The 27,137-nt window shown below is 37.8% G+C and overlaps 1 protein-coding gene across 1 annotated transcript in view; it reads left to right on the forward strand.

The window, feature by feature from the left end:
• LOC125389357 (fibronectin type III domain containing protein 3C1-like) overlaps positions 1-27,137 on the forward strand; it is a 58,263-nt gene that overhangs the window by 5,151 nt on the left and 25,975 nt on the right. The window contains exons 4-21 of the mRNA XM_087902900.1: positions 7,803-7,879; positions 9,998-10,277; positions 11,583-12,314; positions 13,594-13,649; positions 14,580-14,722; positions 16,575-16,634; positions 17,066-17,204; positions 17,726-17,779; positions 18,488-18,609; positions 18,696-18,870; positions 19,632-19,718; positions 19,924-20,062; positions 20,669-20,740; positions 21,333-21,451; positions 21,574-21,679; positions 22,098-22,204; positions 22,416-22,529; positions 23,557-23,706. Coding sequence (XP_087759026.1) covers positions 7,803-7,879; positions 9,998-10,277; positions 11,583-12,314; positions 13,594-13,649; positions 14,580-14,722; positions 16,575-16,634; positions 17,066-17,204; positions 17,726-17,779; positions 18,488-18,609; positions 18,696-18,870; positions 19,632-19,718; positions 19,924-20,062; positions 20,669-20,740; positions 21,333-21,451; positions 21,574-21,679; positions 22,098-22,204; positions 22,416-22,529; positions 23,557-23,706 — 2,732 coding nt within the window. The remainder of the gene's footprint in view (positions 1-7,802; positions 7,880-9,997; positions 10,278-11,582; positions 12,315-13,593; positions 13,650-14,579; positions 14,723-16,574; positions 16,635-17,065; positions 17,205-17,725; positions 17,780-18,487; positions 18,610-18,695; positions 18,871-19,631; positions 19,719-19,923; positions 20,063-20,668; positions 20,741-21,332; positions 21,452-21,573; positions 21,680-22,097; positions 22,205-22,415; positions 22,530-23,556; positions 23,707-27,137) is intronic.

Consider the following 27,137-nt stretch of genomic DNA (forward strand, 5'->3'; position numbering starts at 1 on the left):
TTCTACGTGGGATGAAGGCTCCTGAGGAATTAAGGCACATGGTGATGATTAAATAGAAAAGTAAGTGATTAGGACATTTTAAAAGGAGGATGTTGAGACATGAAAGAAAGAAGTAAAGATGGAGGACATGAGTCAAGGTACGTGATAACTTCAGTCCAAGAATAGTTTAAAAATATATATATCCCTGAGGACCACAAGATGGCTCTGCAGGAACATGTTCTTGCCATGCAAACCTGAGAACTTGAGTTTAGTTCCTAGAGCCCACAAACAAGAAGAGAACTGACTTCTGAAATTATTCTCATGCAATCCATTCAGACATGCCAGCACTCACACATACACATATCATTCACACATATAAAATACATACATACACACTTTGAAATTTCTCTGAAGAAAAAAAGTCTAGTATGAGTTGGGTCATGTAGAAAAAAATATCAAAGGAATATGAGGAAAGAACTTGTAAAATTATGTCATAGAACCCAGAAAAGCAAGAGGAAAAGAACTAGCTTCTCATTGAGATCTAGAGGACATTACGGGTTTCTTACACATGGGATCAGAGATCTCTAAGAGGCTCATGGAAGCAGGCCTTTTTGGACTTCTACGGGTGGAAAAATTTTCACTCTGGACAGATGAAGCCATGTGAAATAGGCCTTACGGCTTAACTACTTTTGGAAACATGAGTAACACTTAATAAAATCTGATCCAGACAACTTTTAAAAAATGTCTTAAAAATGTGGAATGGTCTTTAAGACAGGCACAATCCCCTAGGTTAATGTGAGAAATAGTCATCACTTTATAATAAGAGTACTAGAGACTCTGCAGTTTGAAAGTTGGTTTGTTGCATGACCGTGCAAATATGAGCATCAGTCTAGAGTGACAGGTTTGCTGATTAAGCACAGAAAACAGTCTTTATATCCATAACACAAGCCTCTTCCTTCCTTTCTCCTTTGGTTGAGTAATTAGGAAGGTGTTACATTTGCCTCTGCCACTTAACATTCATCTTTCTCTCAATAAAAACCATGTGTGGGTTCTTCTTGACCTTTTACATCTTGCTTATTTTAAAACTTATCAGGTACATGGCCTTGTTATGTTTATGGCTTGATGGTTAAAAAATTTCTTTCTTTTTTGTACTTTTATCTCTTTGTTTTTTATTTTTTATTCATTTTACATACCAGTCACAATTCTATGATGACAGTTAGGGTAGTCTGATTACAAAGGAACATCAATTCAGCCACCTGCTTGTGGATTTGTGGATTCCTGGGATTTTCCCCAGCACTAGGTTTCTCTCTAACCCCATAATGGCTCTCTCTATCAAAATATCTCTTTCATTGCTTTCCCATCCATCGCTCCCCCAGCTCGACCATACCATTTCCTCATGTTCTCATCCCCTGTCTCCTACCTTCTACCACCTATGTGCGCCTCCAGTTTACCCAGATCTCATCTATTTTCCTTCACAGTGTGATCCATACATCCCTCTTAGGGTTCTCCTTGTTACCTAGTTTTTCTAGAGCTGTGGACTGTAGTCTGGCTTTACAGTCATTTTTTATTTTAAGCTTCTAGTTTTGGTGTGTAGGGTAGCTTAGCAAAGTGCAGATTAGGAGGCACAAATGCCTAGACTAACAGACACTAGCAGGGGTCTAGTGTCTTCTGTGTTTTTTGTATTTCATTCAATACTTGCTCAAGGCAGTTTTGAAAATTGACTTTTTTTCTTATTTCTTATAAGCCAATATGAGGAGATAATGCCAAAGAGGTAGAACAGGTTTGAGACATACTTACCTTGGTAGTGAGTGACAGCCCTGACCACTTGCCCCAGTGGTATACTGAAGTAGGTAATGAGCCTTTAGACACACCAGGTCAGCCTCTGAGGGAGCACTTTGAAGAGGCTGAGATAATGGTACCATCTAGAGGTACAGGAAGGGGTTCTACTTACTAAAAAACTGAAAAGCGGGAAAGAAGTGTTACCAGAAATCTTGAGGAGTCTCAGCAGAGCCATCATATAATAGTAAGGAAATGGGGACCCTCACTTGGTGTCCTTAGTCTCATTAATGAAATAATTTAAGAACAGACACCACTGGAATGTGAAGGGCAATTTATTAGACACTAAGAGGAAATTTCCTTCATGCAATATGTTCTGATCACATTTTCTCCTCCCCCAACTTCTCTCAGATACTACCTCCCCTCCACCCACTCTGAGTCATACTGGAAATGAAAGCTGGGCCTTTATCAGATTTTAGAGACTGGGAGAATTCAAATCAAAGGATAGTGCACTCTATGAGGACAGTGGCTACCACTGAGGCTCTGTCTGTTTTAATGGGAAATGTTTCTAGCCATCTGGTAAAAAGACAAAACTAACTAGTGATATTTGAATCTCTTGCAGGCAGACATGCAAGTGAAGCATATTTGCCAGTCTCCACCCAGAATAGTTCTTCTATGCTGGATAGTGTATAAAAAGTCAGACACATTCAGTAGTGCACTGACAACAAGGAAGACAAGTTTTAGAAATGGTCCCCAAGATGTTGCTATGCCTTTGAACAGAGCCTCAATTGGAAAATAAAGGCTTTAGCCCCTAGGCATGTAGATCAATTCACAGGTATTCAGCAAGTAAAAGTTTTGGGGGGTAAAAGTTTGGGGGTGCAGGTTTGTAACTCTCTCTAGAGTGTTTATAAAGCCTCTTGGATTTCCTGGGGGTATGCTGTGGATGTGAGTGAATGGGACTGGGAACTAAGGCACCCTGGAGTGAGGCAATCTGGTTTAGGTCAGGCCCCAGAATCACATCTGAGATGAGTGGATAACATCATTAAAGGATTTCAGGAAATCGCTTGTGAGACAATCTGGTTTAGTGAGGATCCAAGATCCTTTCTGAGAGGGAGGGATGTGAGAAAGGGCAGGGTTAGGTGGTAGACTGGGGAGGATGTTTGAATCCATATCCTCTAGGATACAGATGAGGAAGATCAAGATCCTGTGCTGGTAGAAGATTATTTAGTAACTATTCAGGTCCCCAGGGTCAGAGGGGACTTTCTTTATGGAGGAGAACTGGGACCAATGGAAACAATCTTACAGTTTGGATGAGATAGGGGTGGTTAGAATGAGCCTGTGTGAAATCTCACATATGGACTTTAGCAGGCTCACTGTAACAAGAATCAAAACAAGATTTTTTTTTTTAAGGGAGCAAAGAGTAGTCTTGTGGGCATAGAGATACGACTGGGAGTGTGCAAAGAAGTAAAGGACTAAATGAGGGTCTTAAGAAATTAAATCAAAGAGTTACTCAATGAAGAAGGAAGGTCTTTTGATGGGTTCAAATTAGAATGTTTGGGGAAAAGAGAGTGACAATACATTAGCTCAGACGGGCTGAGAATGAGAGGGATATAAGGAAGCTCAGAAAGTTTGAAAAATTCTAGGGGCTGGAAAGAAATCCAGTTCTTATATAGTTGGAGAAACAAGCTAGATTGTTTTTGAAGATGCCATTCAATTGCTCTCACCTTTTCCAGATGCCTCGGTATGATAAGGACTATAGAAATGCTTATCCATTGATAAGCTGATCCATTGAGTTATTTGATAAACAATTTCAGAGTCATTGCCAAATAAAATGGAAGACCTGCACCCCCAACTGAGAAAGAATTTTGCTTAGTAGCCTGGAAGTCACACTGGAGCTACATTTATTAGAAGTGGAAAAAACCTCCAGCACACCTATGAAACTGTCAACTGCAACTACCTCAGGTGTCTTATGGGAGGTATAAGTTATTCCATAGATAAATGAGTTGGGAAAAGTAGACACCTAATAGAAGCTCATGGAGAGGCCCTTTGACAGTTGTTACACTGTTTACAGAGATTCTGTAAGTATTCTTTCATTAGAGGGCGAAATGAATATCATGTTTACTATGAACATTTCAGAGGGGAAAGTGTCCTGGAAGGTATCAGTGACTTTCTTGGAGGAAGAAAAGGTTTTTCAGTTGAGGAGGAGGTACTAGGTTGTTAAGATACTAGTAGGCTTCTCAAAGGTTGGCTTTAGTGGACCTGCGCTGTTTCAATGCTATGAGGAAAAGGAGAGGAGTCAAAGGGGAAAGACAGTGAGGCACATCCTAGCCCTTGGACAGCTAGCAGGCGCAGGATTAAGCAATCTTTGCCCCAATGTGGAACATTTGGCGATGGGGCTGCTTCAAGGAGACAGGATATGTTTCCTGGTAATAACAAGGTGTCCTTTGAAGTGAGGACACACTACCCTCTCCAAGTTTGAGCTCTTGAATGAATGACGTCATAGGTATGATTAGAGTGAGTGTAGGTGCAAACTGTGGTATATCTAGCTAGGTTTAGGACCCTAGTGAGTGCAAAGAACTCTCCCTACTAAAAATTTGTCTGATAAAGGAGAGGACCTGCCTCTGCCACTAGCTGGGGAAAGCAGTCAAGATATCATGGGACCCAAGGGTACTAGTTAAGATAACAATCCCAAATTCTTATCATAGCTAGCAGAATAAGGGCCTTCCCTGAGAAAACTACCCTCAATGAACCAATCCAAAGGTCTAGGAATGGGAGGTGGCAAAAAACCTTAATGGGCCCTCTGTTGTCCTAGAGTAATTGTGAAGTATTGGGCCACAAGAGAGAAGTTACCTGTATTTGAGAGCAGAGTAGCTAGGGTTAAGTGGATGGCAGGGCTGGAGAGAAACTGCAGGTTAGAAAAGGGTGGTGTAATAAGACTGGGAGCAAAAGGAGGAAGTGCAGGAGAGTGAAAGATGGCTACTCATGTTGTACACAGATGAGAGGAGAAAAAAAGATGTTGAAGACTCTAGGGATGAGCAGGATGGCAGTTTCTAGAACATTGTGGCATAAGGGGCCACGTTGATATATACTTCAATTTGTTTAGAGAAATACTGGTTGGGCTTGAAGAACTAAGACCTGGTTATGATCACCATAGAGGTAAAGGTAAAGAAAGGTCAGGAGGGGTGGGGAGCCCAAGGGCAGAAGTTCCTGAGGGCCTGTTTCAGGGTGATGAAACCTCTGAGTGTATCTGGAGTGGAAACCAGGTGACCATGAGATCATCTTTGGTTGTAACATAGAATATTTGGGAGAGACGTGCAATGCTGGAGACCTGTAGCAGGAAGTAGTCTCTGAGACTTCAGACTGCAAGGGCTCTCTCAGACTTAGGAACTGGTATCGAACCCACAACAGGTCTACTATGTCATGCAGTAGAATGTTGTGGGAAGACAGGAATATTTGGGAGTACAAGAAGAGAGTGTGGACATGAGAGAGAGGAGAGAAGAAAGAAGTGGGACTGAGTGCCCTTAAAGAACTTTTTCAAGTGATAGGAGCCATTGCGTAATAACTATGGAGAACAATCCACTTAAGTCTCTGAGAAAAGTTAGACTTAGGGATAGTCCAAGTGAAAGGAAAAAGTTCCAAGATTTGGCTAGAGGATAATGGTGAAGAAGGCAACTTTGAGTCCAAGACTGAAAAAGGAATTTATCCCTGGGGGGTCTGTGAGAAAATAATAGAAGGATTGGGTGGTGGTGGCGCACGCCTTTCAGTGCAGCACTCGGGAGACAGAGGCAGCTGGATCTCTGTGAGTTTCAGGACAGACAGGACTGTTTCACAGAGAAACCCTGTCTATAAAAACAAAAACAAAATAAGAAAAAAAGAAAAGAATATGTGAGTAGATAGGTACTGTCAAAATGTCTTGAACAAGGTGGTAGAAACATTAGATTTGAAACAGTAATGATGGGCATGTTGCAGTTGGGGGAGTTTGTGGACATGGCAATATTCACAAGGAGGTAAGAAGCGATGGGTTTAAGTCCCTGCGCCTGGCAGAGGAAAATGGATACTTCAGAACTGAGATAAATCAAGAAGGAAGTCTGAGGGAAATGAGTTCCAGGTGATGGTGTTGGGCAACCGTCAGATGGCCTGTGTCCTATATAATGGGGCTGAGTTTAGAGACAGAAACAGGATTGAGGGATGTGAGAGAGTCACCCTCAGATGCCATCTAGCACAGAAGGATAAATTGAAGATAATTTGATAGACAAGAAAGACATAGGACCGATGCAAGTTTATGAAGCAAGCCCCCTCCTAGTAGAGGAAATGGACAGTGGGGTAAGATGAGAAATGAGTGCATAAGATTTATGTCATCAAAGGAAAAAATGAATGGGGGTATGAAATGGGGAATCCCGGCTTGGGCTTTCATGCTAGTGACAGAAAGTATGCTCTTGTGGCTAGGAGGGCAGTGTAGAGGAGTTCGACAACAGAAGCGTTCTCCACTTTATTACCTTGTGCCAACCCTCAGTGAGCAAGGCACTGGGCTCAAGAGCAACAGGTTGAGCTACCGGATGGGAAATGTTTTAGGAGAAAGCATCAGCAGAAGCTCTAAAGGTGGAATCTCCAAGGGAGAACGAAGGGAATAGACTTTTTCAAGAGAAATTGGGTAGAGGGGGAGGAGTGACACAGGAAAAGCCATTGAGGAGGCAGAGAGATTGTATATTGAGAGCTTCCTGCCTCTTACTGGTTCTCATCCTAAAGTGATCAAGGTCCCTGAGAACTTATCAAGTCAGATGGTCATTCACCACGGAAAGATGTTGTCCAATTTACATTGGTGCCAGGCCATTTCCTGGGTCATATTTCACTCTTAAAGTCCCAAATTAGAGAGGGTAGACAAAAGATACCTTAAAGGGGATGTTGAAAGTATTTGGAGAAAATTTGGAAACCTATGGTGGTGAGGAGAGTCCAGGATGTTGTGAAGACACTGGACCATTGTGTGCCTATTACCTGTTAATATGTCACTTACCTATAGGATATTGCCTGGAGAGGTCAGAAAAATAAATGATGACTGTTACATAGAGACACCCTGTCTCAAAAAAATAAAAAAATAATTATAAATAACTCAAAAAATGATGACATATAAGTATCTGTAATATAACTTTTAGCTGTCATGCAAATGTGTTTAAGATATTAAAATTTGTGGTACAAAAGTGCAGCATTGCATGTATAGTTCTAAGCCCTTCTTTATACTAGGTCATTTCCTAAAAACTGTTCACTTTTTTAGTTTTTGAGATTTATTTTTATTTTATGTGTATGAGTGTTTTACCTGCATAGATGTCTGTGCACCATGTGTGTGCAGTGATCGTGGGGGTCAGTAGTGAGCATCAGATGCCCTGGAACTGGACTTAACCAATGGTGGTGAGTCATCACATGGGAGCTGGGAATGAAAGATAGATCCTCTGGAAAATCAGTGAGTGTTCTTACCCACTGAGCCATCCCTCCAGGCCCCAGTTCACTTGTGTAATTATTTCTTTTCTTTTGAGATTATACTATAACTACATCATTCCCCCCTATTCTTCTCTCCCTCCAAACTATCCTATATACCCTTCCAGCTCCCTTACAGGCTGCTTTCTCATTGACTCTTGTTACATGCATAAATATCTGTATATTCCCTTTAATATTATTGGAAGGAAGCTCTAAAATAAAAATTCCTTTCATTTTATTAGGTAATATCACTGCAAGAAATTATTTTATGATGCAGAGAAAAACTTTAGGCAATAGAACTATGCTAAGTGAGAGAACACCAGCAGAAAGCTGATAGCTCATTTTCATTCACAGTGAGCTTGCCAATATTTACAAGTCCTCATGATGTCCTTGATGATATTCCATTGGTTGAAATTAATTTCCCGTGATTCATCAATACTTTGGCAATGGGTTTTGTGAATATGTGACAATATCCTTTCAAAGTGGCTATTGTTGAAGCTCAGTGCTGATTTTCAGTATGCAAAGTTAACTGGGTTCTGTAATAGACTTTGTTTAAAATTCATTAATAATTCTCACAGGACCAGCAGACGTACCTCTGATAGCACCAACCGGTAATTTGCCACCAATATACCTTCCTCCTGGTTACATATCTCAGGTATGCTAATGTGGTTTTTCTTTGGCATCTAGCTCTTTATTACCATCTAATATTTTTACTATGCCAGTGTGTGATAACAGATTTACAGAAATATGTATTTATTTACTTTACTGTTGTCATTTCTTTCAATTTTGCTTTTCAGTTAATCCTTAACTGAAATTGTTTCAAGTGATTGGCTTTAACCAAACCTCCCTTAGATTGCCTCATAAGTGATACCTCATTGTTTACTGAATTTATATCAAGGAATATTTAATAATCTTCCCTTGCTTTGTAGAGTTTTTTAATTGACCTTAAGTACCATTACAATTCTCACAGTAATGGCTTCTGAAAACGTATAATCTTTGGTCCTTACAATCAGATAGAATTTTCAACTCAGTAGTGTTTCATTCTAAAAGGCCTAAAAAACACTTACATGAAATTCTTAAAATATTTCCTGTGACCCTAAAATGAGCAGATAGATAATACTCATACTGAGATTAAGAAAATATCCAATGGCCTTGAAAATGTAGACTTTAAAAATACCTTATTTTTCTTCTTCAAAACCTTTGACTTCATAGCTTATTTAGTTGTGTATATTTAGTGGTATAGATGCAGAACACACCAAACAAAACATAACAAACAAAACATAAATTCTAAACAAAATTACTTTTAAGAAAACATGAGTGCACTTGTACCTGCACTCACCAATTTCACTTTAATTTCTTTAATAAGTAAAACATTTTTGTGATGGATTTTTGATTTTTTAAATTGTTTTTAGTGATCTATATTTTTATTTGCTCCTCTCCAATCCCCTTCTACCCTCTTCCATAATTCCCATACTCCCATTTTACTCAGTATAGCTTGTATTTTTCTGAGTAAGTAAATCCTTTAATTTATCACATGGATCTATTTTTACAACATTGAAATGATTTATTAATCACATATAAAATATTCTTTCCACTGCTGTTTATAATCAAAATGAGGTTTGAAAATAAACCTGATGCCTAAAAGTGGTTGACTGTATTACACATGTACATAATGAAACATTAAGAAATATGCAAAAAATGTGTCTTGTGGTACACACCTTTAATACTAGCGTTCAAGAGGCAGACACAGGCAAATCTCTGTGAGTTATAAACCATCCTAGAATACATACTGAAGTCCAACACAAAAAGAGATACATAGTGAGACTCTGTCTCAAAGCAGGGGGATATAATAGTAAACCTACACAGAAAAGTCTTCAAAGTTATATTACTAAATAAAAATGTGTTGGTGGAGACTGCTTGATCATTTTCTAGCCACTCTTACCCAAAATAATCACACAGAATCTATATTAATTACAACACTGCTTGGCCAATATCTTAGGCTTATTATTAGCTAACTCTTACATCTTACATCAACCTATAATTCTTGTCTGTGTTAGCCATGTGGCTTGGTACCTTTTATAGCAAGGCATTCTCATCTTGCTTCCTCTGCATCTATGTGATGACTGCAGACTGAGCCTTTCCTCTTCCCAGACTTCTACTATTCTGGTCTTCTTATTGATACTTCCTACCCAGCTACTGACCAATCAGCATTTTATGAAACCAGTACAAGTGACAAATCTTTACAGAGTACAAGACCATTGTCCCACCGTAAAAATGGAAATACAGAATAGGTATAATGCTACTGTGATATAAGAAGAAGAAAAAAAGCAAATTTTAGAAGTCTTCTTAAGAAATTCACAATAGTTTCCAGTTGTAAAGCATTGAAAAAGTGAGAATTAGGAAGGGTGCTTTTAAATTATATGGTACACTTTAAGGTTTTGAAGTGTGCCAGAAATTACTTCCTTTAAATAGAAAGTTACTTGCAGCCAAACATGGTGGTGCACACCTTTAATCTTAATACTCAGGAGGCAGAGTAGAGGCAGGTGGATCTCTGTGAGTTGAAAGTCAGCCTTGTCTATGCAGTGAGTTCCAGAAACTTCATAATGAAATCCTGTCTCAAAAGAAAGCAAGGTACATGTGGAAAAACAAGAATAGTCTTGCCTTCTATATTATTGTCCTTGATGCTTTAGATTGCCAAATTAACAAGATATGGTATAAATCTGAAACATAATGATTTCTATGGATTTTAATATGATTCTGTCTTGTGTTTTAGGTGGTGGAAGAAAATGGAATTCAAAAAATCATCGTTGTACCTCAGACATTTGACTACTACATGCCCCTGACTGCTCCTGCCCAGCAGGTCTCACCCTTCACAGCAGCACCACTGCTGACATTCCCTCAGGCCTCTCAGTTTATGTATCCCCCAGTTCACGGGGAATACCCAATGCCTTACTTCCAAGAAGCTGCTCCACAGCAGATGCCACCACCTCCAGCCCTACCACCACCACCGCTGCGACCACCACCAGCAACATTTATATACCAGGAGCATTATGGTAATATGTACTTTCCTTCTTTTGAGATTTTGTTTCTTTTTATGTGTACAAAGGGTCCACCTGAAGCCTGTGCACTGTATTTGTGGCTGCCAAACCCAGTAGAGGGCATCATATGTCCTGGGACTGGCCTTAACAGGCAGTTGTTAGCTGCTGTATGGGGCCTGGGAACTGAATCCAGATCACCAGTGCTCTTAACCTTTGTGCCATCTCTCCACCCCAGTATGCACTCTTCTTAAATGCAAACAAAGCATTGTCATTGAGTTACAAATAGAGATGTGACATGGAAGTAGAAATTAAACTATCTAGGAATTGATAATATTGTTGAGTTATTAGAGTACTTGCCTAGCATGCATAAAGCCCTGGATGTGATCTCCAATACCATATAAAACCAGACATTGTGGTGTATGTGTACAATGCCAGCATCCTGGAGGTGGAAGCAGGAGGATTAGAGGTCATCTTTGCTGGAATTTGAGGCCTGCCTCAAAAACATGATTTTTGTCTCAAGAACATGAGGAGGCAGAGGGGCAGAAGGAGGTGTAAGAGAAGAAGAAGTATCTCAAAAAAAATAGAGAAGAGCAGGAGTGGGAGGGGAAAAAATGGGAAGGTAAAGAGGTAAATAAGGACAAAGAACATCATAAACTTGTATTAAAATATTTTTATGAAAATGAATAGGTGTCATTTGAAACAGAAAATTTTATAAACATGGAAAAATATGAACGATTTTTAGTTTGTTAAAAGCAAACAGATTTGAACAGTTATTAAAGTGGAAAAAGTAGAAGATAATAGCATTTCCTTGAATGATTATATAACATGCATATATCTTAGGGCTAATGATAGGTTATGCACAAAATGCTTATAATGCCTAAAGTTTATGTCTTATGCAATATACTCATAAAACTTTATTAGCATTTCTTGGTTTCTATGTAGCATGGATTTGTGGCACATATTTTTTTATAAATTCAGATCAGAAAATGATTTTAAAAAACCTTGACTATTAATGCTAACTATTGGGAATATAAAATGCACTGGAAAATTGTCATCGCAATAATAAGATCTTAGGATTTAAAAGTGAATTTATTATCTAGGAAAATACCGTATTTGCTCATATTTTCCCATGCCTATCAGTATATCATAAAAACATATACATAGAACATATACATAAAACTGAATATTTGGATCGAAGCAAAGTAAAATAATTAAGTAAAGCATAATTTATCAGTGTTCTTTTGATGTTTAAGTAGAAGAAAGGACTTGAAAGAATATGGTTATTATGATTACTGAACATTATCACATTATCTTTTTTAGAAACCTATCCTCATGGAAGAGTAAATCTTAACCAGTTTCATGAGAGGACTGTTAAAATGGGAGAATATTCAAAAAAGAAAATGAGAGATCGCCAATTTGGTGAACAGAAGACTAGCTCCATGTTTAATGACACTTCTTTGCTTCTGAACAAAGTCATTGACATGTCCGGTACTTTTAGTCCTCTTTGTCCTTACACTGTGGTGGATTCTCCTCCAAGAATTCACACTGATAACAATACTTCAAGCACTTACTCTCTGAATACTGTTTTAAGCACTTGCACCATTGACAATACTCCAAAAAGGTACATTACCGACAGTCTTCCAGACATTAACACTACTGACAAAATCACTAGTTCCTCTGAACACGCCCCTAGCGCTTCTACCTCAAACGCTACTCTTTGCTCTGACATCATCAATAGTGCTCCAGTTCCTCCCAGAATTACTCACGATCCAGTCACCTCTGATGGAACTCAAAAGTCATCAAATACCGAGAGTACTCCAAGCTATATTTCTGAGAGTGATCGCAACATTTTCATCTCTGAAAATGCTCATATCCCCTCTTCAATTAACAATGTGTTCAGACCTTCTGGTGCAGCCAGCATTTCCAACAACATCAGGGCTTATACTGAAAATAATCATGGAACAAGAGAGAATAATGTGGGAGGTGGCGACAATAATCAAATATCAGGTGGAAAACAAAGGAAGAATCAATCGTCAAATGCAGTACTACAAGGTAAACCCAGGAATCTGGTTTTGTTGCCAATGAGTAATCAAACCAACTATTTTGGACTCCCAATGCATTTTTAAATAAATTTCTACTGCACATCATTATTTACTTAGTCTGTGTTTGTATGTGAATAAGGCATTTCCGAGGGAAACTTGTGGGAGTTTATTTTCTCATTTCAACAGTGCAGGACCCTGGATCAAACTCAGGTCATACTGCTTTGTGGAAAGTACCATTATTCTCCAATGTAACCTCAACAGCCCACTTTAAATATTAATGTGTTATTCTCTGCTTTTGCTTCCTCTTAACCACATTATACTTGTACCTCCATGTTTTTATTTTTAATTTATTTTTGGTTGATAAATAATAAACATACATTTAAAAAGTACAGTGTGCCATTTTGACACACACATATATGTGTAATATATATGATGTATATATATAATTCCATCATATATATATATATATATATATATATATATATATATATATGATGGGATTACTAAGTAAAGCTAACCGACACCTGTCACTTACTTACCAATCAGGTTTTTTTCTGTTGCAACATTTAAAATGCATGTATGTTATATTTAAATATATCTTATATTAACCAGAGTCACCCTGCCATGCAATAGCTCTCAAAAATTTACTTGTCCCATACGAAATTTTCTTCTCTTTGTTCAGTAACTACCCATTCTCTAACTTCCACCCCATTCCTGGTAATATTTTCTTCAACTCTACTAACTTCTACATGCAAGTGAGATCATGATGTGTTTGGTTTTCTGGACTTAACTTATTCCATTTAGTATAATGTCTTCTGGGTTTGTATATGTTGTAGCAAATGACAGAACTCTCATTGTTCTTTTGAAGACCAATTAGGCTGCGTTTTAAAATAATGAAAAATGTGAGAATGTATCTCAGTGGTAGAGAGCTTGTATAGTATATGAAAGGCCCCGGATTAAATTCCAAGCAATACACACAAATAAATGTATCTTCTTGTAATTGCATGTCCTTGAATGTTTATCTGGTTGTCATATAACGAAACATTGAAAATTTCAATCCTACTTAGCTTGTCTGACTTTATTTAAATTGAGTAATTTGGTAAATATTCTGCTAGATTTTAATACCTATTTTGACCAGATTCATGTTTTACTGTTTAATGTAAGATGTCATTAGGTCTTAGTAGTTTTCATTGTGCTGATGTATTTGAAGGGTGATGTAGATCTAACAATTTTCTCTTGTTTTTGCCAATATATTATTTTGTTTGAGGTGAGTTTTTTCTTACTTTTAGAAAACAATACAGAATGCAGAGCACAGCCCTGCTGTTCCAACCTTGAAAAGCCTGTGGTAAGTAGCTAAACTGAAGAGTTCGTGCTTTTACCTTTCCACTCTTAATCCGCATGATCACTGTGATGTTTTCTTTAATAGAAGATGCATTTAAAGCATTTACTGTGTTAAAATTTCTATAATCTCCTTCAGCAATGCAATAATAACCAATGCAGCATCGTTAAATACAAAATTAATGGCTAGTTATTTAATCCCAGTATTTCAGCACCTAACATGGGAGTTACACCAAATATCAATTAAGACATACAAAAGACTGTATTCAAAATTACAGATTATGATTTTTTAACTTTTATTTTTATTATTATTATTAAAATTTTTCACCTCCTTCCCTCCTCCCATTTCCCTCCCCCTCCCCCATCCTCCTTCCCCCTCCCTCTCCAGTCCAAAGAGCAGGCAGGGTTCCCTGCCCTGTGGGAAGTTCAAGGTCCTCTCCCCTCCATCCAGGTCTAGGAAGGTGAGCATACAAACAGACTAGGTTCTCACAAAGCCAGTACATGTAGTAGAATCAAAACCCTGTGCCATTGTCCTTGGCTTCTCAGTCAGCCCTCCTTGTCAGCCACGTTCAGAGAGTCTGGTTTGAGCACATGTTCCATCAGTCCCAGTCCAGCTGACCTTGGTGAGTTCCCATTAGATCAGCCCCACCATCACAGTGCATGGGCGCACACCTCGAGGTTCTGATTTCCTTGCTCATGTTTTCCCTCCCTCCGCTCCTCATAAGGACCTTGGGAGCTCAGTCCAGTGTTCCAGCTTGTTCCTTGAGCAGCTGAGGAGAATGCACCTGAACTGGCCCTATCCTATAGCCACATTGATGAATATCTTGCATATCACAGTAAATCCTTCGTCTGGCGATGGGTGGAGATAAGAGACAGAGACCCACATTGGAGCAGATTATGATTTTTAAGTATATTCCTTGCATTTTCATCATTTTAGGTTTCTAATATCCAAACAAGATCTGCTACTGTTTCATGGAATCTGAACAGCACTGGAAAATGTGATCATACTAATACTCCTGTGACATTTGAAGTGGCACTGTCTAGCAATGGTAAAAATGGAATCTATAAAAACATTTATAAGTAAGTATTTTTAATTATTTTGTGTTATTCAATTCAAGTATACCATATAAACAAATAGTCATTGTGCCTCAACTTATCCCTAGGCTAAGTTCTTCATTTTTCCCCCTAAATTATTCCTTTAGACAGCGTTAGTTTTTAGTTTAGTTTTTTTGAGTAGTTGGTTCCTAAATCAATCCACAAAGCTCATTAGATCACAGATTTTATTTAAATATCAGGTCATCCATTTTCAGCTATAGGATACCTAGTAGAAAAATTTGAACGTAAGGAGGATAATAAAAAATGAACCTCTAATTCCTTCTCATTTTCCAGTTGGTTCAGTTTAGGAAAAATTAGCTTCATGTGATGGTGTCTTTGGGTAAACAAGTGAGATGGTTTACATGTCAGTGAAAATTCAAGCCCTGGATTCTTAATTAAGCTCTGGGAGCTGGTTATAAAAAAGGAGTCTGTTAAAATAGCAAGAAAATTGAGGGGTGTGGCTCAGAAGATAGATCCAGGACTACAGAGAATACAGTAGAAGATAGCATGTGCACAACCAGATGTTCTAAACTGCAGTCAGCCTGGATGAAGATGCAGCAGAGAGAAACAAGGAAGGAAAGACATGCAGATAGAGAGAAAGGGACAATCTGACACCCACTGTTCATCTTAGACAGTAAGTAAGCAAGAGATGGTATACAAGATTTTGAAAATCATATTTGACAACTTTATTTTCTAGAACTTAGCATTTTTTGGCCAGATACAAAAAAAGTAAAAATGGGAATTTATGTAAAGTTTCATTAATTTGATAATTATCATGTAAAATCATGAGCTTTATCATTCACAGCCCACATTGGGTTCCTATATTGTCTCCTACCCACATTCCTATATTGGGTAGGAGACAGGGAGATACAAAATTAACTTACATGGAAATATCTTTCTGGTATGTCATGCACTTTACACACATCAGTACTTTAAAAGAAATAGAACTTAGCATTCAACATTGGGAGGAAAAAGAGGGGGTAAAGGAGGAGACATAGGAAGAGGAAGAGTTTGCCTGTTTGCTGACATCTCTGATTGCCCTTAAAAGCTTTTAAGTAGCCATTTAACAAGGTATCCATCGCTTCAATCTTTAGAGGGGTCTTTAAAGGAATTCCTTGGTGTGGAGAAATACACTTAGGTCTTTGTAAGTTTCTGCTGAGGAAGACATAGTTTGGGGTCTATAATCCCTCTGGTTGGGTGGCCTGATTCCACTGCAGAAACGTCCTTCTGAAACTGAATGAATGAACGAGAGAGACATGGTGTTCTTTGAAGCTTTGGTATCTACACTCAAGTAAATGAGCTACTTAAAAGTAAATCCGCACAATTTCAGTTAAATGTATGTGTCAGTAAAATACAAATTGACTGCTCTGAATTACTCTTATGATTCTTGGTATGTGGTATAAAGATTTATTGATGTAACAGACAGGACAAACTCAGTACTTCTTAGTGGCCGCTTTCCAATGGACCAGCAGCACCTTGTTCAGCGCCTCCATTCTTGGTGCAGATGTGCCAATGGGGATCCCCGTATTATGAACTTAAATGCCTGCCGTAGAAATTTAGAGCAGCTCTGTGGTGTGTCCTCCAGCTTGTGGCAACCACTCACCTCCCAGATCATATCTCTCATCAACTTGGTGTGCCTGGTGAGGCGCTGCCGCTCCTCAGTGCAAGCTGGATCCTACTGGAAATATTTTGCACACATACAAAGTGGTTTAAAGTTATCCAAACTTCAAGGAAAACTGTGGTTCTTTATCAGTTATTCAGGTATTATGAGACTAGGATTGCTTATTAGCTGTTAAATATGTGTGAGATCCCATGTAAACAAAGATTATCTTCACAGTGGTAATGAGGGTTCCGTGGCCCTACATCATCTCCAACCCTGCACAGTCTACTTTTTAAGGTAAGAGTCTGTCCTATACAACCTGCCACCAGCCTGCAAGCCAGCCAAGACTCCTTAACCTATGAGACTTTATTACTTAGAATTCCGGAAGTCAGCTTGATTATTTACCAGCAAAATGCCCTTTCCTTCCAGCTTCAAACAACCCCACCTCCAATACTCATGTAAGCAACCCTAGTTTAACTCATTCTTTTCTAGGTATAGAAAAGAAAGACCATGAAAGTAGAAAGTAGGTGACTATTGGGAATGAGAAGGGAGCAAAAGAGCATAATGGGAAAGGAGGGGGTATGATCTTCTATGAAAATGCCAGAATGTGAGCCGTTACTATGTATAAACAATATATGCTAACAACAGAACAACAAAACATGTGTCTAGAAGCACAATCGTGCAACTCAGTACTGGAAAGCTTATGACAATTGCTGTTACCCTTTCAGAGTTACAACCATAAGAGATGCAGAGCACAGAAACGTGTCTGAAGTGGTTAGTTTCACAACACGTGGCTGTGAACCAGACCCTCCACTTGCACCTAAACTAATTAACAGAACCAAGAACAGCCTGAACCTGCAGTGGAAAGTAAGGATTTTACTGACAAAAGCATCTCAGTGTGGCTTTAAAACACTCTTCTGTATCCTGAATTTTAAAGATGGATTGTGCATGCTTCATCTAACTTACTTCTCTAATGCTTCTCTTCACAATACTCTTTCTCTTCATTCTGAGAAGTCCTGCCAAGTGAATTGAGAAATGTCAATAGAACTTAGGTAATAAATAAAAAGTGAACTGCCCCTTTTCACCACTTAAATTTTGGTGTTAATCATCACAGTTATCAATAAATCTGTCTCTCCAATTTCTTATGTATCAATTTTAATTTCTTTCCTTTTATGAAGTCTGAAAACAAAGTATAGAATCAGTGTGTGTATTGTAGTCTGTAAGCCATGTGTTCTAAACTTAAATATGAATTGCCATGAAAACAAATACCCTAAATTTTTGCAATAATTTATACCAGTTTAAATGCATACACATGTATATATTATATGTAACATATATGTATAATGTAAAAATAACCCATCATAATTTTATTATTCTGACCAATTCAGGGTTCCAAAGATAATGGATCCAAAATAAGCAGCTTTCTTTTGGAATGGGATGAGGTATGCCATTTATTTTGATTTTAATTATATTAAAATAGTTTTTCATATAATATATGCAGATTACTGTTTCCCCTCCCTCAACTCCCCTATGTATCCCCCATGAAAATCCACAGACTTTCTTGTTCTCCTTATAAAACAGGCATCTAATGCAAGAAAGAAGAAAATAATAAAGTAAGATAAAATTTTTAAAAAATCTCAATAGGAAAAAACAAACAAATAAACAGAAAAAGAGCCAAATAAAAAGCACAAGAAACACATGTAAATATAGAGATATACATTTGCACACATAAAGATCAGAAATCATAATATCTAATCAAAAGACCTATACATATTTTTTCAATGCCCAGACAAGCATTATGAGTCACTAAAAAATGTCCACATTTACCATTGAGTCCATTTTGTATTGGTCAAATACTGCAGGGAATGGATCCTGCCCTTAAGTATGATTTGGATACTCAGTGAGACTCCATGGGTAAAAAAAAATGAATTTTCCTTTCTCAAGCGATTATCATCTGGAGATAAGTTCTGGCTTAGGGATGAGGGCTTGTGTCCATTTTCCCCTCTCAGTGCAGGAACCCCATGGGGATTAATCTTCATGCACAGATATCTTTAAAAATCATTCCTGATTGTGAATGATTAACTATGATGAGTATGTGTTGTTAGGTGCAGTATTTTAAAATATTCTAATATTTTGTGTGCATTGTCAAGGGTAAAGGTGAAGAGTTCAAAAGTTGCTACAGTGGTCCCACGAAACAGTACAAGATCTTTAAACTGACCGCTTCTACGAAGTATTCGTTCAGATTAGCTGCCAAAAATCACTTCGGCTCCAGGTACACTGAATTATATTCACTATTGGAAAGTCTACAGTGCCATGAGATCCTGAAACTGGTGTTTCCACTTTAACATATCCTTTCAGTAATTTCAGTGAAATAGCCGTCTTCTACACATCAGGAAACACACCTCCGGCACCGCTGCCACCTAAGTTGAAAGAAGCAGGAGTCTACAGTTTGTGGCTGGAATGGTGTGCCCCAACAAACCCAAACCCAAATGACACTCTTACTTATGTACTCGAGATGGAGGAACCAAGATCTGTAAGTTTCCTGTTTGGGGGCCTCATCTCTCAATACCTTTTTATACTCACTTCTCACTTGAAGGGGGGAATAATACCCTTGAGTCCCTGTGTTCTGAATGGGCTCAATGCAGAGCAACTGTTGGGCAAGTCTGCATAGGCCCCTCATCCTCAACTAGCTGAAGGCAACAGCAGCACCCCTGCACTCTGCTCGTTCTAGTCAAAGACGTCTGTTAGCATTTTCAGCTCCAGCCCTGTTGGCTGACTCTCTGTGGTCACAGATATCTTTCAGCACCTTTACACAATTCTGCCAAGCTGGCCACCTTCATCTCAGTTTTCTCGTGTGGATGGGAAACTATTTCATTCCATTTGGAACTTTCAAATCTGTGTCAAAGAGCCAGTCAATTTAAACAGCAGCCACAAATTACTATGTACAAGCCACAAAATGTTAAATGGAGGAGATAACACTGAGACGTTTTCTGGGTCGTAACTAATAGGCTCATATAATAGCCCTCATATCAGGGCTATTATATGAGCCCAATTAGGAGGGGAAAACTCCCAAGAACAGGCAAAAGTGCAAGAGATGCACCCACTCCCACTGTTAGGAGTCCCAAAAAAAGCATCAAGCTAACAGCTGTAACATATATGCAGAGGAACTGGTGCAGACCCTTTGGGGTTCAGAAAGTTTAAGGTACTTTCTCAAGACCATTAAGGTAGATAGCAAGTTGAAGCCAGAGCTTGAACCTAAGCTTCGTTCCTAAATTCCCTGTCCTCCATTTCCAGGGATTGGGTTTTAAACCTAAATACAATGGAGAAGATCTCTCGTGCATTGTAAAAAATCTTCAGAGAAATACTACATACAAGTTTCGGGTATGTGGCATGATATAAAAATTGGTGTTGTGTTTTCATACAAGACTAAACTCTTTGCTGGAATAAATGCTGGTTTTTTTCTTTGAAATGAAACTTTACTTTGCATTTATTTCTTGGAAATTCTTACTCAGCTGGCACATTGCACAATATCAAACTAGACATTTATTTCCAATGTCCAACAAAATACTTTCTTTTACACAAACAGATTTTTGCCTACAATCTGGAAGGAAGAAGCAATCCCAGTGGAGAAGTAAAATATTCTACTTGTCCGGCCAAGCCTGGATACCCTAAAAAACCATATGTAGTGGGAACAATCCATGCACGCCAAGTAAAAATTGGCTGGGGTAAATAATTCTTCTATGTCTAAACTTTGTTCTCTCCATAATTACTATTGAGAGAAAATCTTTCCGCAATTTCTCTAAGCTTAATAAAATATTTCCATTTGCATGTGAAATACTCTGCAATATAAATGAGTTTTATAACCCCTATCATTTTTGATAATTTGCTATTGAACTTTCTATAGCTAGCATAACTAGTCACATATGAACCAACTTTTGAACTTCATATGTATTTTTAAATAACCGTCTTCCAAGTAAAATTTTAGTCAAAATAGGTACTATAGTAACAAGTCTGTGTCAAAGATAAAGATCAGCTTAATCAGAAATTGTGTCTAAACAGATTTTTTGCCTCTAAATTAGATGAATGAAAATTATTTCACATATTCTTATCATTTTGGTTTCTTACCAAGAACCTTGAAATACTATCTAAATACTTGATGAGTGATATCAAATGTATGTAACTTGTATTAGGTTTTTAGATTGTTACTATATATATAACAATGTGCCACATTTATATTTTTCTCTGTAAGAAGTTACAATTTATGAGATAAAATTTTAGTGAAAGATTTGCAAGCTTTTCTAGAATCATTTAAAATTTGTTTCTCTTTTTAGACTCCCCCAGAGACAATGGTGGGATGCACATTTCAAGCTACAGTTTAGAAGTCAGTGAAAATTCAGATGGTGGTAAGGCAACACAAATTTTAAAAGAGTTTATTTTGAAATAATCTTACAGCCATCTAGAAGTTTTGAAAAAATAGTGCATAATTTCCTAGCAAAACTGTGACTTAGCTTCAGCTAATATTAGTGTCTCATATAACCATAGTGCAATTGCAAGAACCAGAAATTAATATTTTAATATTTAACACATCTGTAAGACCAAACCACAAAATGCAATTGGAATACTTTTGCTTAGAAATCGTGACTTACTGATTCCGTAAACTTTTATTTAATTCTGCTGGGAGTAAAATAATTTATCATAAAAAATTACTGGATTACGCTGGGCAGTGGTGACATAAATGTTTAATCCCAACACTCAAGAGGGAGATGCAGGCAGAGCTCTGTGAGTTGGAGACCAGTTTGATCTACAGAGTGACTTCCAGAACAGCAGAGAAACCCTATCTTGAAACCTTACCCCCCAAAAAAGATTATTGGAACCAGTTATGTTCTAAGATGGTTGTTTTTTAGCATATATCATGAATATATTAATTGTTGTGGGGAGTTAAAAGTTAGAAGTGACCTATGAACAAATTGAGCCAATTTGCTCTTCTTCCTGCAGCAAATCTCTGGAAGATAATCTACAATGGCACTCTCCAGGAATTTCTGTACGATGGCCTCCAACCAGGCACCACATATAAACTGAGAGTCTTTTGCACTTCACCTGTAGGCCAAAGCCAGGTAAGAAATCAGAAAGGGGAGAGTTCTCAAACTGAGGGTTGAAATAAACTGTTATATTACTGGATGTTTTCTAAAGCTGAACTTCAATTTAGTAAAATAGTAAAATATTTCCTATCTCTCAGCCTTCTGATGTATTGACAATTCAGACACCTACTCTACCTCCTGCATCTTGTCGCTCACTGCCCTTAAACAGCAAAACCAAGTGCAAGGACACAAACCTTCCCCTTGGTAAGTAAATCTTCCTTACTTGATTGACAACTGTGCCTAAGTTTCTTGTCCTGTGACTTTAGCTTTGCGTGCCTGTGTTAATATTATCAAATAGAGTTTCCCTTTAGTCTGAATTGAATAATTCTTAGCAAACCAACACTTAGTAATGGAAACCTAACTTAATTTCTAAGTCAGTTTATAAGGTTAATTGATACAATAAGCTTGACGTCTCTAAAGCATTTTAAGAGAGGAGTCTTAACTCACTCCACATTATATTGTATTGTTCTAAAGAACCATCCATGAAACCCAGAGACTTGGTATGAAGCAAAGCATAAGAATAGTGTATGTGTTTAGTTTAAACAAGAGTGGGTACGAACACTAATACCAACATAACTAATTTGTGGAGGTGAGAACTGAGTGTATTTTACATATTTGATAGACAATCGCTCCGGTAATGGGAACTTGGAAACAGTCATTCGTGGCAAAAAAGCAAAAGGTCCCCGGAATAACAGAAAGGAGTACTCTGGCTCCAAAAAGAAATGTACAGTAAGTAAATGACTTCCTGAAGAACCCACAGTTTCTGGCTAAAAACATAAAATAGGAGAAGAGAAGTTGCGCTGTTCAGGTGATCTGCCTGTACTTCATTTCACTTTGAATGAATACATGCTTGCACTGTACTTGCTGTCCAGGTAAGGAGTGACCACGCCTGCAAAGTCATGCATGGGTTTGTTTATTTGTATGTTTGTTTAATTTGTAGCTTGGATCTCATTCTATGAAGTGTGGAACTGTACCAGCCCGGCACCCTCCTTCTCAGTGTGGTACACCTGTGCTAACCTGCAAGGGTCCAACCTGTGTTGTTGTCAGTTGGGAGGTATTTCACTGATTCAACTTCTTATTAATTTTGCTGACACACAAACATGCTAATGGAAAAAAACCTGAAATCTCTAATAAATCAAAGATTAGAATTAGGATCCCATAATCTCTCATGAATCATAGATTAGAATTAGGATCCCATAACCCTCAGACCTTGGTTTCTAGAACATATATAGAAACTGATACCAGTAATATCATGAAGACTACATAACTGATATTCTTCTCTTCAGATATCAACTATAAAAGCAGGGATCAAAATGGACTATCAATGGGTAACTAATTGAATTTTTAAATCTATTGCAAAAGACAGCTAAGAAAAATAATTTTACAAGAAATTTAGCTTTCTGTGGTGCTGAGGACTGAAGCTGGAGCTGATTCATACATGCTAGGCAAGCACTCTACTTCTGAACAATATCCCCAGCCCACAACTTGGTATTATTTGAAGAATTTCATTGAAAAATCTTCTGATACCATTTCTAATCTGTAGCTACAAGCTGGTAGATAAGGTATATTAAAGATTTAGAAATATACTTTTAACAGCCCATGTGAATGTCTTACCAAACTACTTACATTCTTAATATTAAGGATTAGCCTAATTATTTAGGTAAATATGTTCATTTGGGTTGTTCTTTTTTTGCCAGTCCCAAGCAATAGCTTATTTTTTAACATTGACAGAAAGGGCTTAGTTGTTAATAATGTATGACATTGCTGATTTTTAACTTATGTAGACCAATTCACCAGGTCATGTGATCAGTGATTTATCATACTAACCAATGGCAATGTTAAACAATATTAATATATTTGTTTTCATTGATCTAACTTGTGAAATCAGTAAGTCCTTTTTCTTACTTTAACTTGTGCCTTTGAATGTGGTTCTAGAGTCCTGCCTGTGTTTGTTTCCATCCATCTCTATCCTGTCTCACTTGATGAATCACAAGCTTTCATGTGTTATTCCTCTCCACAGTATCTAATATAGCAACCATTTAGAAAAAGGATTGAATTTCTGTGTGCATTTCGTCTTTCAGATTCCTAAATGCAATGGTGCTGAAATAACTGATTACCGACTGCAGTGGGGACAAGTTGAAGATTCCATGCATTTGATTTACACTGGCCCTTCTTTGCGATACGAAGTCAAAGGCCTTACTCCAGCAACCACGTATTTTTGCAGAGTCCAGGTAGAGATGGCATTTTCTTCACTATAAAGGAGGCAATAGCTATTAAACTGCACTTCTCATGTATATAATACTAGTGTCGTTTCCAACGTAAAGATCAGAGTAAAGTCAAGAAGGGAAGGATTTCTAAAAATATTGCTTATCTTGAACTACAGCATTTGGAGTTCCTTCTCATATTATTTAAAGCCCCAAATGATCTCACATGTACTTTCCAGTCCCACTTGATCTGCCATACTTCCTTTATACGTCTGTGGTTTTCAGATTTCTCTGAACTTCTACCAATTATCTAAAATGCTTATTAAAACACTGACTTGAGCCAGGGCTGTACTACAGGCATGTATTTCCAGAATTTTGGAGGGTGATGCAGGAGGATTGCCACAGGTTTGAGGTAAGCCTGGGATACCTAATAAGTTTACAGCTGGACTGGGGTATACAATGAGTCCTTGTCTGAAACAAATACACCTATTCAGGCTTATACAATCAGTTTCTTTCTTTTTTTCTTTTTTTGAGGAGAATGTGGTTTTGCTTTTGACTTTTTAAGACAGGGCATGAATTCTTTGTCCTGGAATTCTCACTGGAAAACAGGCTGGCCTCAAACTCAGAAATCCCACAGCCTCTGCTTCCCCAGTTCAAAGATAGGTTGACTTTGAGAAAAACTTTGGACAGACACTTATCAGAAGTCAATAGAGTAAGACAATGAACTTCATTTACTGGCTAGGGTTCTTATAGGGTTATGGCTTCAAAAAGCCTTACTGGGGATTCTGGGAATTTTGCTAAATTATCAGAATGGTCTTTGTGGTTTAGAGGAGATGATGTTACTGATTTAACTAGCATTACAGGAATGATATATTCAATTAAAGTCTGCCTTCAGCAAACTGAAACTGTTAGTTTCATGAAAAGACATGCTATTCAGGCCAGAATGGAGCTGCCTTCAAGACAAGATGGTTGTGCTTCTGTTCCCTCAATTCAGGAACTATGCTTTGCTAGGATGTCTCTAATGATACGTCCTGTTAGGGAGGGGCAACATTCCTGGGAATTAAGGGTCTGGAGGAGGAGGACAACTTTAAGGTATTCTTGTGAGTTGCCTGTGCTAGGAAAACTGAGGTGATCCTGTCAGCCAACAACTTCTGGAAAAGGTTAACAGATCATGGAAGGAAGAGCAATCCCAGAATGACCATGATACACAGGAGCAACCAAAGGAGAAGTCAAAAGGAGCAATCAAGAATGTGAGAGGCTTAATCATGAGATGGAGGACAGCTCTATCCTTTAATAATTTTAATTTAATTTTATAAAGATGCTTGGCACCCACACGGACCAGAATAGAGGGCCTCAGATGCCCTGGAACACAGTCACAGATGGTTGTGAGCCATACTGGGGATGCTGAAAACTGAACCCAAGACCACTGTAAGAGCAACAAGTGTTCTTAATCATCAAGCCATCTCTTCAGCCTAGTACCCTTTCAACCTTGTGATCCATCTCTACCTGAACTGACTTACTGATAAAAAAATAACACTGTTTATTCAAAAGTGCACGCATAGCCCCCATGTGTGTCCTCTAGAAGAGAAGGAGGGCCCAGAAGTTCTGCATGACAGCAACAGCTAGGTAACAGATCTGGTCTTTGATTGTCAGAAGACAGTGTGCAACATTGCTGATGCTCTCTAATACTTGTTTAGAGAGAAAGATCGGTTAACTAGTAAAAGGTTTCTCATATGATGAGGGTCCCCATACTTAACACCATGAAGACTCCCAAGATTGTTTAGAGACCCTGATGGAGCCTGAGACCTGGATGAGTATATTCTAGGATGTTGTAGTACAAAAGATGTCCACACTTTCTCAGAATGGAATATAACAAATACTTATTTATTAGGGGGTAAACTCACATCAAGAATAGTGATCTGCAGTCCTCTGCATGCACAAGGAACTGAAACTCAATCCAGCAGCCAAAGGGCCCATGCAGGCTTTTTCATCTGCATTTATAGTGCGTAAGACCATACCCAAAGTTGGCTAGTATCTTAAAGGCTATTGGCTGAAGGAATTCTCACAGCACCTCCCCTTTTGTCCAAATAAGAGAGTTCTAAGGCTAATATAAAACCATATACAATCAGAACAAATAATCAAGTATAAAAATTGGAATTACATCCAAAATGAACAACATCAAGCAAGAAATATATGTTGAACTTTTCAGTAGTTATCTTTTCCTAAAGAGTCTAAGTCTTATATTAGAAATGGCTTTTCTAATTCATGAGAAGAAAGTAACTATGACTATATAGTCTTCAAATTCATCAAAGATCTGAGAAGGTAAATAATATTACTTGAATAAATAGGAAGTGTAATCAAGTAACTTCCAAAAGGTGCTAGAAATGACAGTGACAACTCATTTGCAATGTTGGGGCAACCAGCATTGCCTAAGGCCTAGAGCAACTGACTGACCATTTTCAGAAGCAGGAAAATTTTAAAAAACCATCTTACCCTATCTTGGCAATGTTTGGCAGTCTTTTTGTTTGTGTCATGTTGGTCCAGTCTGGACTGTGTATTTTTCAGTGGTTGAGGTAGTGTCAATTATTTGCCCAAAGGCCAGTTTGTCAAGAAGAAAACAAGGTTCAAGTGGAGTATATTCAGTATCCAACATTCTCTCAAGAATAGATCAGTACTTCCAGAAGCAATCATATCTCATGTCAACAGAATCCTAAATTATTTAAATGCCATATTCTACAGTTCTTTGAAGTAGTTAAAGATACCTATCTATGCAGAATACAATTTCTATGCATCTAAAGAACCTGATTAGTCTAACTATGACAAACATGGATGGCTATTGATCTATAATTTTTAATACCTATATAGCTTAAAAACTAAGACTCTATATTAAACAATCTTTAAACAAATGTGCAGCAGATGAGAACAATGACCTCCAATGTAAACAATGTATAAGTATCTTGGTCAGAGGTAGAAATATATAGTGTAATATAATAAATGTATCCTAAAATTGCATCAATATACAAAATATCTTAAGAAGAGGTAGAAACATGAATTCATATGACAAAATAACTTTGCATAGGTACAGAAATATTGTTCACAGAAATAAGAGTATGTTCAATGTAACAAATATAATTTGAGTTTGTATCAATATACAAGAATCTATACCAATGTAAATTGTCTATAAATAATAGTTCACAAGTATTCTCACTACTATTCACTATTATTATTATTGCGAGTAACCTCACACTAATCTACCTATTATCCTATCTAATCCCCTTTTTCAAAAGAGATCCCTGAGCCAGTAGGGATTATAGTAAGTATAATTTCAACCCTCAACCCTATACCACTTATAACCAACCCCTAATAGATGTCCCTAACCCTGAGGACAAACTTTGTTGGAAGAAGGGAGCATAGTCTTCTAAAATCATTTTCAGCTGTCATGGAGGCAATGCTATTTC

The sequence above is a fragment of the Myodes glareolus genome, chromosome X (genome assembly GCF_982192425.1).
Source record: "Myodes glareolus chromosome X, mMyoGla1.1, whole genome shotgun sequence".
Classification (NCBI taxonomy): Eukaryota; Metazoa; Chordata; class Mammalia; order Rodentia; family Cricetidae; genus Myodes; species Myodes glareolus.